General features: G+C 43.0%; 1 protein-coding gene across 1 annotated transcript in view; it reads left to right on the top strand.

Annotated features, from left to right (window-relative positions):
* Nucleotides 1–3282: 3282 nt before the first annotated feature.
* The window catches only part of LOC134348286 (ATP-binding cassette sub-family B member 6-like), a 246262-nt gene continuing 230904 nt past the window's right edge, over nucleotides 3283–18640 (top strand). The window contains exons 1-2 of the mRNA XM_063051431.1: nucleotides 3283–3558; nucleotides 8353–8884. Coding sequence (XP_062907501.1) covers nucleotides 8369–8884 — 516 coding nt within the window. The 5' untranslated portion in view covers nucleotides 3283–3558; nucleotides 8353–8368. The remainder of the gene's footprint in view (nucleotides 3559–8352; nucleotides 8885–18640) is intronic.

Here is an 18640-nt window from a genome sequence, read left to right as displayed (position 1 = left end):
AAATCTGTTGTGGTTATCTACTGTATCCAGTGCACTTGTTGCAGTCTCTGTGTATTTAATATTTAACTAATGTTTGAGTATATATATACTATGAAAAGTATCCACCCCCTTGTGAGTTTTCATGTATCATTGTTTTACAAGATTGAATTACAATGGCTTTAATTTGGCTTTTGTGAAAAAAACTTTTTCATGTTAAGGTGAAAACAGATTTCTATGAAGTGATCTAAATTAGTTACAAATATAAAGCACAAAATAATTGATAACATAAGTGTTCACCCCCTTCAGGTCAGTATTTAGTAGATGCACCTGTGGCAGCAATTACAGTCTTGAGTCTGTGTGGATAGGTCTCTAACAACTTTGCACTTTGGACTACAAGTTTTCCCCATTCTTTGCAAAACTGCTCAGCTCTGTCAGATTGCATGGGGATCATGAGTGAACAGCCCTTTTTCAGGTCCAGCCACAAATTCTCAATTAGATTGAAGTTTGGACTCTGACTTGGCCACTCCAGGATATTTATTTTGTTGTTTTCAAGCCATACTTGTGTAGCTTTGGCTTTATGCTTGGGGTCATTGTCTTGCAGGAAAACAAATCTTCTCCCTAGTTGCAGTTCTTCTGCAGACTGCATCAGGTTTTTCTCCAGGATTTCCCTGTATCTTGCTGCGTTAATTTTACCCTCTACCTTCACAAGCCTTTCAGGGCCTGCTGCAGTGAAGCATCCCCACAGCATGATGCAGCCACCACCATTCTTCACAATAGGGATGGTGTGTTTTTGACGATGTGCAATGTTTGGTTTATGCTAAACACAGCATTTAGTTTGATTGCCAAAAAGCTCAATCTTGGTTTCCATCAAACCAGAGAACCTTCTTCCAGCTGACTTCAGAGCACCCCACATGTCTCTGGCAAACTTTAGCCGAGACTTCATGTGAGTTTTTTTTCCAACAGTGGTTTTCTCTTTGCCACTCTCCCATAAAGCTACGACTGGTGAAGCACCCAGGCAACAGTTGTATGTGTAGTCTCTCCCACCTCAGCCACTGAAGCTTGTAACCCCTCCAGAGTTGTCTTAAGTCTCCTGGGGGCCTTCCTCACTAGTCCCCTTCTTGTTCGATCAGAATCAGGTTTATTATCACCACCATGTGATGTAAAATTTGGTTAACTTTGCAGCAGCAGTTCAATGCAATACATAATCTAGCAGAGAGAAAAAAAAATAAAACATAATAAATAAACAAGTAAATCAATTATGTATATTGAATAGATCTTTAAAAATGTGCAAAAAACAGTAATGCTTAAAACAGTAATATTTTTTTAAAAAGTGAGGTAGTGGCCAAAACTTCAATGTCTTTTTAGGAATCAGATGCAGAGGGGAAGAAACTGTTTCTGAATCGTTGAGTGTGTGCCTTCAGGCTTCTGTATCTCCTACCTGATGGTAACAGTGAGAAAAAGGGCATGCCCTGGGTGCTGAGGTCCTTAATAATGGACACAGCCTCTCTGAGACACCGCTCCCTAAAGATGTCTCAGTTTTTGAGGATGGCCTGCTCTAGGCAGATTTACAGCCGTGCCAAATTCTTTCCATTTCTTGCTGATTGACTTATTTGTACTTCAAGGGATACTTAGTGACTTTTTTAGATTAGATTATGAGAACACTCGGTCCTCTTTTATTGTCACTTAGAAATGCATACATGCATTAAGAAATGATACAATATTTCTTCAGAGTGATAGCATGGAAAACAAGACAGGCCAAAGACTAACACTGACAGAACCACATAATTATAACATATAGTTACAGCAGTGCAAAACAATACCATAATTTGATAAAGAACAGAACATGGGCACAGTAAAAAAAAGTCTCAAAGTCCCGAGTCGATCGACTCCCGAGTCCCCGATAGCAGGCGGCAAAAGGAAGAAACTCCCTGCCATAAACCTCCAGGCACCGTCAACTTGCCAATACCTTGGAAGCAGCTGACCCCAGCCAACACTGAGTCCGTCCATCCGAAAACTTCGAGCCTCCGACTAGCCCCTCCGATACAGCCTCCCGAGCGCCTTTGACCTCTCCCCAGCCGCTGAAACACGCAAAGCCAGCGGCAGCGAAGCAGGCGTTTCAGAAGTTTTCCAGATGTTCCACTGTGCTTTCACGTCTGTCTCCATCAAATCAGAATTGTGCATGGTCCCCTACTTGACAGATAACAGATATCATCACCGAAGTGGCCGTGCGCGCTGTCGTCGCACCGCCATCTTCTCCCCCCTCCTGGAAATTTTCTTGTAACCATTTCCTGACTTGTGCTTTTCAGTATCCTTTTCAGAGTTACTTGGAGTGTTCTTTTGTCTTCATGATGTAGTTTTTGTCAGGATACAGACTCACCAGCAGTTGGACCTTCCAGATACAGGTGTATTTTTACTAAAATCAATTGAAAAACTTTGACTGCACACAGTGATCTACATTTAACTAATTATGTGACTTCTAAAACCTATTGGCTACATCAGTGATGATTTGGTGTGTCATATTAAAGGGGCTGAATACTTATGCAATCAATTATTTTGTGTTTTATATTTGTAATTAATTTAGATCACTTTGTAGAGATCTGTTTTCACTTTGACATGAAAGTGTCTTCTTCTGTTGATCAGTGTCAAAAAAAGCCAGATTAAATCCACTGTGATTCAATGTAAAATAATAAAACATGAAAACTTTCTCTGTGTTTGTGTGATTTATGCATCCATTATCACACTACCATGTGACACGTGGGCGTCTTGCTTGAGGAAAACACTAAGTTAGACTCACATTTCGGACTGCCATGTCTTCCTTTGCATTAGTTTATTGTTTTGAAGTTACAAAACACAAGTTACCTATACATTAGTGAAACCCGACAGATTTGGGGTCTGTTTTGTCGAATACTTTCACTACGACTTAAGACCTTAAGACTTAGAAGCAGAATTAGGCCATTCAGTCCCCATCAAGTTTACTCTGCCATTCCATCATAGCTGATTTATTATCCCTCTCAACCCTATTATCCTGCCTTTTCTCTGTAACCGTTGACGCCCTGACTAATCAAGAACCTTAAATATACCCAATGAGTTGGCCTCCATAGCTCTTAAAGGTCGTTTAAATGTCTCGGTCCGAAATGTCGACTGTTTATTCCCCTCCAGTGAAATTGTCTGATCTGCCGAGTTCCGCCAGCATTTTGTGTGTAATATTCAAGAACAGTTGATTGGTTAAACAGATTTGAAAGCCTTGAGCATTTTGGCGGCGCTTGATATGTTGCAGGTCGGAAGTTTATTCCAGTGGCATTCCTGCGCAATGTTCAACAGAGTTCTACAGCAAAGCCTGAGATAGCTTTCGTATAACCGAGCCACCGTAGAATTCTAGGGCGATTAGATATTGAAGTCGAAATGCTAGCTGTGTGAAGCCGTAGACGCAAGAGATTTTGCAGATGCTGGAAATCTCGAGCAACGCTCACACACAATGTTGGATTTCATGTGAGCTGGCTAAAGCGCTGTATTATTGAGTGTGTCGCTCCCAGCGTTTGACCCTTCCCATGTTTTCAGAGCGAGCGAATGTGAAATAAGGTGAGTAAAATCGTATGTGTTGGAGATAGGAGAGCTGGGGTACAGGGGTGAAAGGAGCTGATGATTGTCACACTCTCCTCATTTTCTTCGAAGTACTGTTCGACTCTGCATTTCTGAATTTAAAATTAGATTCAGAATCAGGTTTAATATCACTGGCGTAGATGAAATTTGTTTTGCCATAGCGGTGCAATGCAATACGCAGTTTTTAAAAACAAAATTACAATAAGCAATAAATGTATAAATTAAATAAGTAGTACAAGAATAGAGCAAAAAAGAAATAATATAGTGTACATGTACAGTAAGGGAGTTTAAACTTGAAGCGACTGCACTGGGTTCCGTACACTTGTCTCAGCTGTTTTGACATTGACACCACTGTACTAAGCATGAGATCTATGTAAAGCGGCAAGTGTATAATAATCAAAAGTGCAATGTCATGGAACCGAACTTCAGAATATTTTCTGGGACCCATGTGGCTGATGGCCTGATTTATCAGTCAGTACATTAGTAATGCCGTCTGGTAACCGAGATTAAAAATTCTTTCTTGCCTGGCCCTATCCTGTCTGCTCTTGATCTCTACTCTGTGACCTTCTTAATCTTTATGTTGCTTTTTATCATTTTCCCCATTTTTCCAGTACCTTGGCTGCACCCTTGAACCTGATTAACAGCTGCATGTCTGATGTGTTTGTATCAATGTTGATTGCAGGCCCAGTGAACATTCATTTCGTACACTAAAGCACATAGAACAGTACAGGTCCTTGTGCCCACGATGTTGTGCATTAAATTTAATCCACTCCAAGATCCCTCCTACAGAGCCCTCCATTTTTCTTACATGCATGTACTTATCTATGAGTTTCTTAAATGCACCTACTGTTTCTGCCTCTACCACCACCCCTGGCAGAGCGTTGCACACATCCACCACTTTTTTTTTAAAAAGCTACTTCTGACATTCCCCCCCCCCCCCTATATTTTCCTCCAAACAGCTTGTATTGGCCACTTGGATGGTTTTTCATAGAACCATGTCCTTTGGTCACAATGTGGTGTCCACTTTTTAAACTGCTCTTAGATCAATCTAACCCTTCCTTTCTACATGATCCTCCACTTTTCTATCATCCATGTGTCTGTCTAAGAGTTTCTTAAACACCTCTAATGCAATCGCCTCTACCACCACCAACCACTCTCAGTATTTTAAAAAAAACTAATAATAACACCCCCTGTACATTTTATTTCAAAGTTAATTTATTATCAAAGTACATATATATGTTACCATACACTACCATGAGATTTGCTTTCTTGTAGGCATTCACAGTAGTGGGTATACTTGAAGCAGAGGATAGTTGGTTTTAGATTAGTAAGGGCATCAAAGGTTATGGGGGTAAGGCAAGAGAATGAGGTTTTGAGGTACAGTATTATAAATCAGCCATGATTGAATGGCAGAGCAGACTTGATGGGCTGAAGAGCCTCATTCTGCCCCTATGTCTTACGGTCTAGTACAAAGAAATAAAATAGAATTAAAGAAAAACTACACACGAAAACGGACAAACAACCAGTGTGCAAATATGCACAAAAAAAGACAATAAATAAATGTTGCCTGAAGAAGAGTCTCAGCTGAAACATCGACTGTTCATTTCCATAGGTGCTGCCTAACCTGCTGTGTTTTTCCAGCACTTTTTGTGTGTTACTGTGAATTTCCAGCATCTGCAGAATTTCTTGTGTTCGTGAATAAATAATACAGAGAATGTGAGTTGCAGAGTCATTGAAAGTAAGGTGGAAATGTGGATAGCTATCCATTTGAGCTTCTTCAATGTATGTCAATTTTTTAAACTGCAGAACTTGTATCAAAAGAAGAGGCTGTTAACAGGTAAAGGCACGTTGGGTTACTGGGGAATTTTAGTGAGTTTAGGACCTATATGTTCCTCGTAGTGTGCAGGGCGAGGCTAGCAGGATAAAAGAACCCTGACTGATGAGGAATATAGATTCTCTGGTCGGGAAGAAGAAAGAGCAAGTGTCAGGTATAGTAATCTGGCATCTAATAATTTAAGGAGTGTTAGAAGTGTAGGAGGCCATGTGGGAAACAAGGGAAGAAACTTCAGAGGAGCTGGCAGAGATTTTTCTAGTTTTATTAGCCACAGGTGAAGTACTGGAAGACTGCAGTGAGAGAACTTGGTTCATGGCCACATTTCTGACAGGCATTCAGTTTACAAGAATGGAACCCTGCCGTAACCTGGGGATGATCTATAGTTGGTTTATTTCAAATTCAGAAGCATATGGTTGGGGAATTGAAATTAAAGCAAATAATTGTCTTTTTAAAAGAAAGCAATCTAGTTTTAGAAAAGTAATCAGTTATCCTCATCTGATTCACTAATGTTGTGCAGGAAAGGATGCTTTGCTTCTTATCAGGTCTTTCCTGAATTTGACTCCAGGCCCACTGGTGTGGTGACTTAAGCTACCTCTACGTCAGTGGTAATTGTATATAGACAGTAAATGTTAGCTCAACATTTTAGGAACAGCTTCTTCTCCTCTACCATTAGATTTCTGAATGGATAATGAACATATGTCCACTATCTCAATATTTTCTTTTGTTTTTTTTGTTCTCTTATGCACTATTTATTTACGTTATTTTAAAAATGTATTTCTTATTGTCATAGTTATTTATTGTGTATGCAATATACTGCTGCTGCAAAACAAATTTCATGACATATGCTAGTGATATTTAAAAATAATTCTGACTCTGAAACTTAAAACAAAACCAGAAGATGTTAGCAATAAATTAAGAAAATTAAAATGTAAATTTTTAAAAAATGAACAACAATGCTGAGCACTGAAGGAGTTTTAAAACTCATCAAGGTTGACAGAAAAGTCGATTAAAGCCCAGAAGTGGTTGAGGCAAGTACAGTAATATCACTCGGGGAGAAATTGGGTAGGTACATTTAAGGGCGGAGCTTGGAGAGACATGGGTTGAGCTCAAGAAATTAGGGTCAGCTGGGTGGGCTCTGACTGGCATGGACTTGTTGGGCTGAAGGGCCTGTGTTCAAGATTCAAGATTGCTTAATGTCATTCCCAGTACATGTGTAAAGGAGAACAAAATAATTGTAATTTGGATCCAATGCAGCACAAAAAAAAATCAAAATAAGACAAAGAACACAATAATAATTTAAAAAAACAATGATTATCAATACATGAGATGCACAAGATATTACTCTGACTCAAAATAAACAGGCCGAAAGCCAGCAAGAAATACACAGAGAGAGATTTTACAGAGAACAAGAGAAAATGAGGTGTGTCAGCTAAATATGGGTCCCATGGAGCTGGGAGAAATAATATTGAGGTATGATGAAAGGAATGGTCAAAATGTTAAGTATCAAATGTTATCACTGTTACAGTAGCAGGTGCAATGCACTGTGGGAGAGAGGGAGCAAAGGTCTAAAGAATGATAATATGAAATAGTCGTAATGAAGTTAAAGTTTGTGAGATGTTTATGTGGTTAAGAGGCACCTAATCTTCTGGATGTGTTTTTGGGAACAAGCAATCTCAGGAGGTATACGAATAGGACAGGAAAGTATATACAAGTTTATCCATGATTTGTTGAATTAGTGGATCAGGATTTAGAAGGCAACTGACCTATTTCCATTTCGACATGTTAGTCTATGGCTTCCTCTACTGCCACGATGAGGTCACTGTCAGGTTGGAGGAGCAACACCTCATATTCCATCGGAGTAGCCTCCAAATAGCTTGCAGTAATTTCACCTCCCCCCTTCCATTCTCCATTTTTCCATCATGCAACCTCACCCACCCACTTTCCCCTTCACCTGGTCTCACTCATCATTTGCCAACTTGCCAACTTTCCCCATTTTCCTCACCATCTTATTCTGGCTTCTTCCCCCTTTTCCAGTGCTGTTGAAGAGTTTTAGCTTGAAATGTCAACCGTTATTCCCCTCCATAAATCCTGCCTGACCTGCTGAGTTCTCTAGTATTTTGTGTGTATTGCTCTGAATTTCCAGCCTCTGTAGAATCTCTTGTGTTTGTGATCTATTTCTTATGTTCTTGGATTTCATTACACTTAAATTTTAGACTTGTGCCACAAGTTTGCACCCAGGGTTATGAATTGTTGTAGAGAAATAATTGGTTATTGTAACAATAACATAAAGTGTTTGTTCACAGATGAATGTTTGTTGAGTTAGCACTGTATATGCACTCGGTGTGCACTTTATTAGTTCCCTCCTGTACCTTAAATAAAGTGGCCACTGTGTAGTTTGTGGTTCGACATGTGCATTCAGTGAAGCTCTTCTGCACACCACTGTTGTAATGCATGGTTATTTGAGTTACTGTCACCTTCCTGTCAGCTTGAACCTTTCTGGCCATTCTCCTTTGACCTCTTTCATTAACGAGGAGTTTTTACCCATAGAATTGACGCTTACTGGATTTTTTTTTTTTGTTTTTGCATACTATTCTCTGTAAACTTTGGAGACTGTTGAGTGTGAAAATCCCAGGAGATCAGCAGCTTTTGAGATACTGAAACCACCCTATCTGGCACCAACAATCATTCCACGATCAAAGTCTCTTAGTTCACATTTCCTCCCCATTGTGATGTTGGGTCTGAACAACAACTGAACTTGTTGACTATATCTTCTTTCTTTTATGGATTGATTTGCTGCCACTTGATTGGTTGATTAGATATTTGCATTAATGAGCTGCTGTACTGGTATACTTAATAAAGTGGCTAGTAAGTGTATAAGTTATTGACTGTAGCAATTACTCTTAGTTTCTGAGATTCTGATCTTGTTCTTTTATTTACAGCTGTCCAATTGAAACAATGGTCGTTCTTGAAGGTTACTGCGAAGGCAACGCATCCTTATCCAAAATATGGATTCAACGTGGATTATTCCCATGTTTTTATTTTACACTCGTCCCAACAGTACTTTTGAGCATTGCCTTTCTCCTTGGTGCACTGCAGTGTGCTTGTTACAATATGTATGGGACTACAATGGAGCCAAAGTACATACCTCGCTCTCGTCTCTTCCTCCTTCAGTTGTTCCTAACAATAACCATGCTGCTGCAGTTTGGAACCTACATCCTTTGGCAAACCTTTAGCTTGGGCATAATCTATGGATACACGATTCTATATTCGTGCCTATCTCCAGCTGGATGGGTGTGCACCATCTTACTACTACACCTGGAGCGCAGCAGGGTGATGGTGCGGGACAGAACACATGGCCACGGTACCATCCTGCTGCTCTTCTGGGCTTTGGGATTTGCAGCGGAGAATCTGGCATTTGTGTCATGGAAAAGTCCTCTATGGTGGTGGTCACTGGACAGTACTGACCATAAGGTACGTTAGAACATAGTGCATGAAACATAGACCAGTACTGTACAGGAACTGGCCCTTCGGCCCACTATATTGCGCTGAACCAATTAAATTAGTAGTCAAATAACCAACTAAACTAATCTCTTCTGCCTACACAATGTCCATATCCTTCCATTTTCCTCGCACTTAAGAATCATCCATGCCAGGACTGCCAAACTTAAAAGCAGTTACTTTCCTAAGCAGTATGGTTGATCAACACCTCCACCTATTAACTGTACCACTACTTTATTATTTCTTTATGATTTTGCCAAGCATCACTTTATTGACATACAATGAATCTATGTATATAGGCTATCTTATGTATTTACATTTAATGTGTTTGTTAATTATTTTGTGTTCTTTATCCTTTGTAGTCTTTTGGGGACTGCATCAGATTGGGAGTAACAATTATTTCTTTCTCCTTTACACTTTTATCCTGGAAATTGCAAGAAGCAATCTTGAATCTTGAAAAGTCCCAAATGTATCTGCCTCTACCACCACAGGTAGTGAACTTCAGGCACCCACCACTCCCTGTATGTTGGGGGGGGGGACCCTTGAAAAAAGATGCTGTCTGTCTACTCTGTCTGTGCTTCTCATAATCCTATAAACCTCTATCAGATCTCCCCTCAGCCTCCACTTCTCCAGAGAATACAATCCAAGTTTGTCCTTGCCCCCTAATCCAGGCAAACCTCTCCAAAGCCTCAACATCCTTTCTATAATAGCACCATTGTTTAATATTAAGGTAGAGGTGAATTGTGGATTTACATTATGCTCAGCAAAATTCTTCACAGAGCCACAGAAGATTAAGTGCTGAGACACTCGTAATTTGGGTATTTATTAAGATTGATGGCACCCACCCACTTTCTCCCTCACCTGATTTTTACCTATGGCCTCCAGTTTGTACTCCTATTCCTTCCCCACATCTTATTCTGGTTTTTTGCCCTTCCTTTCCACCCCTGATGAATGATCTTGGCTCGATGAGTACTTTATGTGTTGGTCTGTACCCATGCTGTATTGTGTTATCACTCTACAGCATAACCACATCTTTGCTAGTGCTGTCCTTTTGTTCCTGTTTGATTCCATCGGGGAGATGTAAAAGTGGTTGACGTAACCACTATCGTCAGCTCAGCATACAAAATACTTGGGGAGCTCAAGTTCGAGTTCAAGTTTATTGTCATCTGACTGTACATATACAATCAAGTGCTCCTCCAGACCAAGGTGCACCCACAAAACATATATCACACACAGCACATAAACCAAACTATTATAAATACTTGAATAAAACATAATTCAAAATGCATGCAGTGCACATGTGACAAGAATACACATAGATAAAGATGTTAGCTGTCTTGGGCTGGCACCAGTGGGATCAGCAGTTGGTCTGCCACCTGTCTTCAGGAGAGAGAGAGATAAGGAAAACAATGGAGCAGCATTTGGAGATGTTAATGAAGGGAAGGAGAGCTGTCAAGATCGGCTCCCCCTTTGAACCCTGAACTGTTTGAAGTGATGGACAGGTGATACCCCAGCAGGGGGATAAAAAGGGACAGGTTCGCTAAGGCAGGACACACACGACACCCGAGGTAACGAGACCCTGGAAGCGGTGCGTCTCTCACAAGTCGGTGGGAAGTTTTGGAAGGCCGGTTGCGGGATCAGGCCATAGACGCACAGGGTGGAAAGGCACGATCAGCGGGAACCTGGTGTGTGTCCACCCTTGCCTGGGTGCCAGGTTCACCACAGAGAAACGATCGTATCTGGAAACAGAGGGGGTCATGGTCGGTGACCTCAGATGACATCACAAAGGACTCGCCCGAAAGCTGACTGCGAAGGTCTGTGTGGAAGCCTTGAATGTTCATTCGTTTTGCTCTCTCTCTCCTTCCCCCCCACTGTCCATCGCCACTGCAGCGATTACTGCAAACTGAACTGAACTAAGTTGAACTGAACTTTGTGTCATTTTGAAACTGGTCATTTACCCCTAGACAACGATAGAGCTTGATTGATCCTGTTATCTTAATTCTGTGTACATGTATGTTTATCATTGCTGAACTGTTGCATTCATTATCCTTTTGATTAGAGTACTGTGTTGCTTGTTTCTTTAATAAAACTTTCTTAGTTCTAGTAACCCAGACTCCAACTGAGTGATCCATTTCTGCTGGTTTGGCAACCCAGTTACGGGGTATGTAACATAAGTGGGGTTCTCGTCTGCGCTTTTGAACACTAAATTTGGGACGGAGTAAATTGATTGGGTCAAAATTCCCGAAAGAAAGAAAAGACAAACAGCAAAAATGGAGGCTGAGGAAATTATAAAGGCGCCGACCTTGGAGGCATTAGAGGATGCCAGGAAATCGGAATTGGTAATTGTGGCCAAACGGTTGAATCTTGCTAAGGGGAAGTCGACAATGAGGAGAGAGGAGATACACAGAGCTATCGTAGAGCACTATGTATCTAAAGGTGTGTTTCCCCAAGGCGAACTGGAGGTGGTGTCTATTGAAAAACCTGCTGGAGATGCGGTACAGGTGCAGCTTGAAAAACTGAGATTCGAGCACGAGTTCCGGGTACGGCAGTTGGAGCGAGAAGAGAAAGAGAGGGACAGACAGTTGGAGCGAGAAGAGAAGGAGAGAGAGTTAGAAAGGCAGGAGAGAGAGAGAGAGACAGTTGGAGCGAGAGGAGAAACAGAGGGAAAGGGAATTCGAGCTGGAGAAGTTAAGGATAAGGGCAGAGCAGGGGCCTGTGCCGAACCAAGGTGGAGGGTTCCGGGCGACCCAGGAGGTTAGGCTGGTTCCCCCATTTGACGATACCGACGTGGATCGGTACTTCCTCCATTTTGAAAAAGTTGCTACAAGTCAGGACTGGCCGAGGGATAAGTGGGCTGTTTTGCTTCAGAGTGTACTGAAAGGGAAAGCCCAAGAAGCTTACTCAGTTTTGTCCGTGGAAGATGCCCAGAGGTATGAGGTGGTGAAAGAAGCCATCCTCAGGATTTATGAGTTGGTCCCGGAGGCATACCGGCAGAGGTTCCGGATTGCGAGGAAGCAGTGGGACCGCACATATTTAGAGTTTGCCCGTGAGATGCAGACATATTGTGAGCGTTGGTGCGTCTCGAAGGGGGTAGAGGGGAATGATGACAGACTGCTACAGCTGAACCTGATTGAGCAGTTTAAAGGTTGTGTCCCTGAGGGTATGAGACCCTACCTAGATGAGAAAGAGGCAGTCACGTTAGCCGCAACTGCTAAGTTAGCAGATGAGTATGCGTTGACGCATAAAATGAAGTTTGCCCCGAGTAAAGGCTACCAGAAGGGTAGTCAGGACGGCGGGGAGAGTCCGCCAGAAAAGTCAGAAAGTAAGCTGGGGACTAGTGAAAAGGATAAGGTAGACCGGGAGCAGTCTGGTAGGAAGTCTCCTGGGGTCGTCTGTTATAATTGCGGGAAAGTCGGACACTTTGCGTCCAGGTGCTTTGCCCCAAAGAAGGAGACGGGAAAAGGAAAAACCGCGATTTTGACTGGCTGTATCGAGCTGGTAAACGAACCGCTAGGGAAGGATAGGTCTGCCAAGGTTCAGGAAGGGCGCGAGAAGTTTATCTCGGCCGGATTGGTGTCAGTGAAGGAGGGGTTAAAACCAGTTCCAGTGCGGATCTGGAGAGATACGGGAGCGTGTCAGTCACTGATACTGAAGAGTGTATTAGAGTTTAGCTCAGAGACCCAGACTGGGGAGGTCAAGGACAAAGGTATTGGGGAAGGGACAGAGTCAGTCCCTTTGCACCAGATACACTTACAAAGCAACCTGGTCTCTGGACTAGTCACGATCGGGGTGAGGTCCGAATTACCGATGAAAGGCGTGGAAGTCTTGCTCGGTAATGACCTCGCCGGGGGAATCGTGTTCAAAGCAGTGAGATTGACAGGTCAGCCTGCCAGCATTGAGGCCCCGCCCATGGACTCACAGGTTCATCACGGGACTGCGGTAGTAAATTTAGCTGAGACGTTTCTGCCAGCCTTGTATGAGAAGGGGGTAGAAAGTGAAAAGAAGGAGTGTAGGGAAACAAGAGGTAGTGAGGGAGCTGAGACAGACTTAGCATTAGCCAGGAAAGAATTTGTGCAGGCGCAGGAGCGAGACGAGGGGCTGATGGTTTTGGCAGGGACAGCTCTCTCTGACACAGAATTAACAAAGGAACTAGTAGGCTATTGTGTGGAGGAGGAAGTGCTAAGGAAGAAAGGGAAACCAAGTACTGTACCCGCAGATGAGGAATGGGGGGTGGTGCAAAAGAGTTATGAGGATGAGATTTTTAACCTGGCCCACAAGGTACCCCCCCGGTGGACATTTTGCGGTGCTGGAGGAAACAGTTGGTGGAATCATGAAAGAGGTTTACCGGCTGCCCAGGGGGAGGGATGTTATTGATTATGGCCGACGCGAACTGAGACGGTCACAGGCTTTTGATATGCTAACAAACCTAGTCGGTGTTAGCGCGGAAATCAATGAAGCTAGGGTCCCCCTGATAAGAGAAAAAAACCATTGTGAAAAGATGAGTATGGTATCGACCAGATGGGAGAAGGCTATTGTTTTGGCCAGCTCTGCTGATAAGGTCTCTCCCTTAATCCCCGAACAAAGCGACTCTTTAGGAGAAGTAATTAAACGACTTGCACCCGTGTGTTTGATTGTTCCGAGGCGATGCAAAGAACTGGGACGTTGGGTGGTGGTTGTTACACTAGGTCTGCCTAGCGAGCAACAGTCCTCTAGAATGAGTAATTCAGTGACTAAAGGGCTGACGAGCACAGAGGTGTGTATTGGCGATGTAATACGGTTGTCTGAAGCCAGCTTGATAGTGAACCTTGAAAAAAATGAGTTCAGCCACACGAAGGTCACTTACCGGGAATTGTGGTGACACGGGCAGCTGGCAGCAATGCAAGCTAAAGTGCGGGCTATCTCTGACATCCCAACCCCGACAGACAAGAGGGCCTTCAGAAGGCTCTTGGAGATGGTGGGGTACTGTAGGAAGTTTTGCAATAACTCTGCGGTTACTACCCCTCCCCCTCCTACTAAGCCCTTGCGAGAGAAAACTAAGTCGGAATGGGACGACCCTTGTTATTGTGGTCCGGGACGAAACCAAATGAGAGGTTACATTGATCGCAATTCATCAGTGTTTTTGGCCACTATGAAGTTTGCTAAGTTGGAACCTGGTCTAAGGGATTATTAATAACACATATAAAAGGAACAGAAAATGTGATGGCTGACTGTCTGTCAGGTGTTGACAACTTCAAATTCGCTGTATTAGCCAAATAGCTGATAAAGTTGTTTATTTGTGTGTATCAAATAATGTATTCATGTTGGTAATTTTTACCCCAGTAAAAATCCTTAAAGGGGGGAAGTGTGACAAGGATACACATAGATAAAGATGTTAGCTGTCTTGGGCTGGCACCAGTGGGATCAGCAGTTGGTCTGCCACCTGTCTTCAGGAGAGAGAGAGAGATAAGGAAAACAATGGAGCAGCATTTGGAGATGTTAATGAAGGGAAGGAGAGCTGTCAAGATCGGCTCCCCCTTTGAACCCTGAACTGTTTGAAGTGATGGACAGGCGATACCCCAGCAGGGGGATAAAAAGGGACAGGTTCGCTAAGGCAGGACACACACGACACCTGAGGTAACGAGACCCTGGAAGCGGTGCGTCTCTCACAAGTCGGTGGGAAGTTTTGGAAGGCTGGTTGCGGGATCAGGCCATAGACGCACAGGGTGGAAAGGCACGATCGGCGGGAACCTGGTGTGTGTCCACCCTTGCCTGGGTGCCAGGTTCACCGCAGAGAAACGATCGTATCTGGAAACGGAGGGGGTCACGGTCAGTGACCTCAGATGACATCACAAAGGACTCGCCCGAAAGCTGACTGCGAAGGTCTGTGTGGAAGCCTTGAATGTTCATTCGTTTTGCTCTCTCTCTCCTTCCCCCCCCACTGTCCATCGCCACGGCAGCGATTACTCTGAACTGAACTAAGTTGAACTGAACTTTGCGTCACTTTGAAACTGGTCATTTACCCCTAGACAACGATAGAGCTTGATTGATCCTGTTATCTTAATTCTGTGTGCATGTATGTTTATCATTGCTGAACTGTTGCATTCATTATCCTTTTGATTAGAGTACTGTGTTGCTTGTTTCTTTAATAAAACTTCCTTAGTTCTAGTAATCCAAACTCCAACTGAGTGATCCATTTCTGCTGGTTTGGCAACCCAGTTACGGAGTACGTAACACATAGCAAACTAAGCAATACAGTAAATGATTCTCTGTCCTGGTGACAAGACCTTGGTGGTGACAAGGTATTCATTAGTCTCAGTCTGACGGAAGAAGCTATTACCCAGTCTGGCAGTCCTAGACCTGAAGTTTCTGTACCTCGTTCCTGACAGTAGCGGATCAGAGATTGTGGAATGGGTGTTGGGGATCCTCAACAGTGCTTTGGGCCTTTAGTCTGCGACACTCCCAGTGAATGTCACAAATAGTGGGGAGGGTGACTCAGCAAGTCAGGCAGCTGGTGCTGTCAAGCAATGTGCGATCTGCTATGCTGCTGTGCCACTAGGCTACATTTTTAAAAATCAATCTTCAGTATCACGATAGTGAAAGTTTTTTATCTTCAAGAATCTGGACATATAGGTGGGAAGCTGATGAGCTTGACTGAGTTTAGGATGAAGTATTTTTCATAAGGACAAGACTAGAGAGTCATAGAAAACTACAGCACAGAAACAGGCCCTTCAACCAATTCAGTCTGTGTCAATTTTTTTGATCTGTTCAGTGCCCTCGTCCTGCCCCTGGACCAAGCCCTCCATACCTCTCCCATCCAAATTTCAAATAAATTTATTATCAAAGTACATTTATGTAATCATATACAACCCCGAGCATACTCAATAAATCCAATAACCATAATAGAATCAATGAAAGATCACACCAGCAGGGTGGACGACCAGTGTGCAAAAGACAACAAACTGTGCAAATATAAAAAGAAAGGAAAAATTATATATTGAGAACATGAGATGAACAGCTTTTGGTAATGAGACCGTAGGTTGTGGTAAAAATTCAGTGATGGGGCAAGTGAAGTTATTCCCTCTGGTTCAGGAGCCTAATGGTTGAGGGTAATAACTGTTCCTGAACCTGGTGGTGTGAGTCTTGAGGCTGTTGTACCTTATTTCTGATGGCAACAATGAGAAGAAAGTGTGATCTGGGTGGTGGGGGTCACTGACAATGGGTGCTATTTTCCTGCATCAGTGCTCTGTGTAGATGTGGTCAATGGTGGGGAGGGCTTTACCATAATGGACTGGACTATATCCCCGCAAGGGCTTGGGTATTTCCATACCAGTCTGTGATGCAGCCAGTCAATCTACTCCTCACCGCACATCTATAGAAGTTTTGTCAAAGTTATAGATGTCATGCCAAATCTTCACAAACTCCGAAGGAAGTAATACTTCCATGTACTTCTCTTACGTGCTGAAATCAAATCTGCATCCACTACTTCCACTGGGAACTCATTCCACACTCTCACCACCCTCTGAGTGAAGAGGTTACCCCTCATGGTTCCCTTAAACACTTCACTGTTCACCCTTAATCCATGACCTCTAGTTCAAGCTTCATCCAACCTCAGTGGAAAAAGCCTGCTTGGATTTACTCTATCTATACTCCTTGTGTACTTACTCGCTGCTTGTTACGCCATTGGCATTTAAGGCAGCAATGAAAGTCCTCCATCTATGTCTATCCATACAGTCGCACACAGATATAGAAGGATTGCTGTTTCTGTAACAATATTTTTTTTTCTGGTCAGGATTGTTAACCCTGAGCTGAACCCCCTAACCTAAAGGACAGGTGGGCCACTCTTAGTCTGGGCTCTATCCTTTGACCAGTTTGGTATGGGTGGCCCTACCACTAGCTGAAACACAAGACCCCGACTCCATCCAACATAGCCCAGGTCATTGAGGCACACAGGCCTCCAAACCCCACGACGAGATTGAGGTCCTCTTGGAGGCCTTGTGTACAGTACAGATAAATCTTAGTATTTGACTTGTTTTGCATTTTTCACTGCTGCTTACAAGACACTTCCTGTGCAATTTACAGTATCATTGTGTAAACTGCATACTGTTATTGCTTTTCCTTTTGTATCATCTCAGTGTACTTGTGTTTGGAATGATCTCTCTGGATGGAATGCAAAATAAGCCTTATTTCTGTATCTCAGCACATGTGACAACCGCTACAATTTACAGCCTCATCTGTAAGATTGGAGATCGAATCCTGCCACTGTCCGTAAGGAATTTTTATACTCTTCCCCTGACTACATGGGTTTATTCTGTGTGCTCTGGTTTCTTCTCACATTTCAAAGATGTATGATTAGGGTTGGTTGTGGACATGCTATGGCAGTGCTGGAAGCATGGCGACACTTGCCCAACTCAATCCTCGCTGATTTGATTTGACACAGATGACACTTTGCACTGTACATTTTGATGTAAATGTGATAAATCAAGTTAATTTTAATCCTTTAGCCTTTTGCCAACTAATGAGTCATCTCCGGATCTGTCTGATGGTATTGCTTTTGTTTTCCGATGCAATCTTTCTGAAGATGTGTAAGTGCCCTAAACTTTTGTTTCAGCAATGATTCAGCAGTATTACAACTGTTCTAACAACTCTGTAGTCTTATTGTGGCATCCAAATGGCGTTGCTGAGTCATTGTTGTCTCAGGTTGTAGCTTTTAGATATCAAATTATTGTTACATAAGTTAAATTATTTAGAAAGTTGAATATCTATTTGAAAAGCTGTTGAAAGAGCAAGGGAGTGAAGAGCTGAGATAAAGTGGGTAAGAATATAAGAAACAGAAGTAGGAATTGGCAGTTCAGCCTCTGGACATGCTCTGCCATTCATAAGCTTTAATATCACTGGCATATGTCATGAAATTTGTAGCCCTTGGTAGCAATATACAATTTTAAAAAACTAAATTACTGTCCCGGTAGACCCATAGTTTCTGCCTGCTCCTGTCCCACCGAACTTGTATCTGCCTACCTGGACTCCATTTTGTCACCCATAGTTCAGTCCCTCCCCACCTACATCCGGGATACATCCCATGCCCTCCACCTCTTCAATAACTTCCAGTTCCCTGGTCCCGACCGCTTCATTTTCACTATGGATGTCCAATCCTTATACACCTCCACTCCCCATCAAAAAAAGCCCTCCGCTACTTTCTGGACAGTAGACCTCACCAGTTCCCCACCACCACTACCCTCCTCTGGTTGGCAGAACTTCTCTTTTGGCTCTTCCCACTTTCTTCAGACCAAGGGTGTAGCTATGAGCACTCGCATGGGCCCCAGTTATGCCTGCCTCTTCGTTGGTTATGTGGAACAGTCTGTGCTCCAAATCTATTCAGGTACTGCTCCCCAACTTTTCCTTCGCTACACTGATGTCTACATTGGTGCTGCTTCCTGCACCCATGCTGAGCTCATCAATTTAATCGACTTTACTTCAAACTTCCACCTAGTCCTCAAATTCACTTAGTCTATCTCGGACTCCCTCCCTTTTCTCGATCTCTTGGTCTCCATCTCTGGAGACAGACTGTCCACTGACATCTTCTACAAGCCCACTGACTCTCATAACTACCTCGACTATACCTCTTCCCACCCTCCCACATGCAAAAATGCCATTCCCTATTCCCAGTTCCTCTGACTCCGCTGCATCTGCTCCCAGGATGAGGCTTTCCATTCCAGGACATCTCAAATGTCCTCTTTAAGGATTGTAGTTTCC

Source organism: Mobula hypostoma, chromosome 6, assembly GCF_963921235.1.
Source record: "Mobula hypostoma chromosome 6, sMobHyp1.1, whole genome shotgun sequence".
NCBI classification, from domain to species: Eukaryota; Metazoa; Chordata; class Chondrichthyes; order Myliobatiformes; family Myliobatidae; genus Mobula; species Mobula hypostoma.
This window is presented reverse-complemented; position numbering and strand designations above follow the sequence as displayed.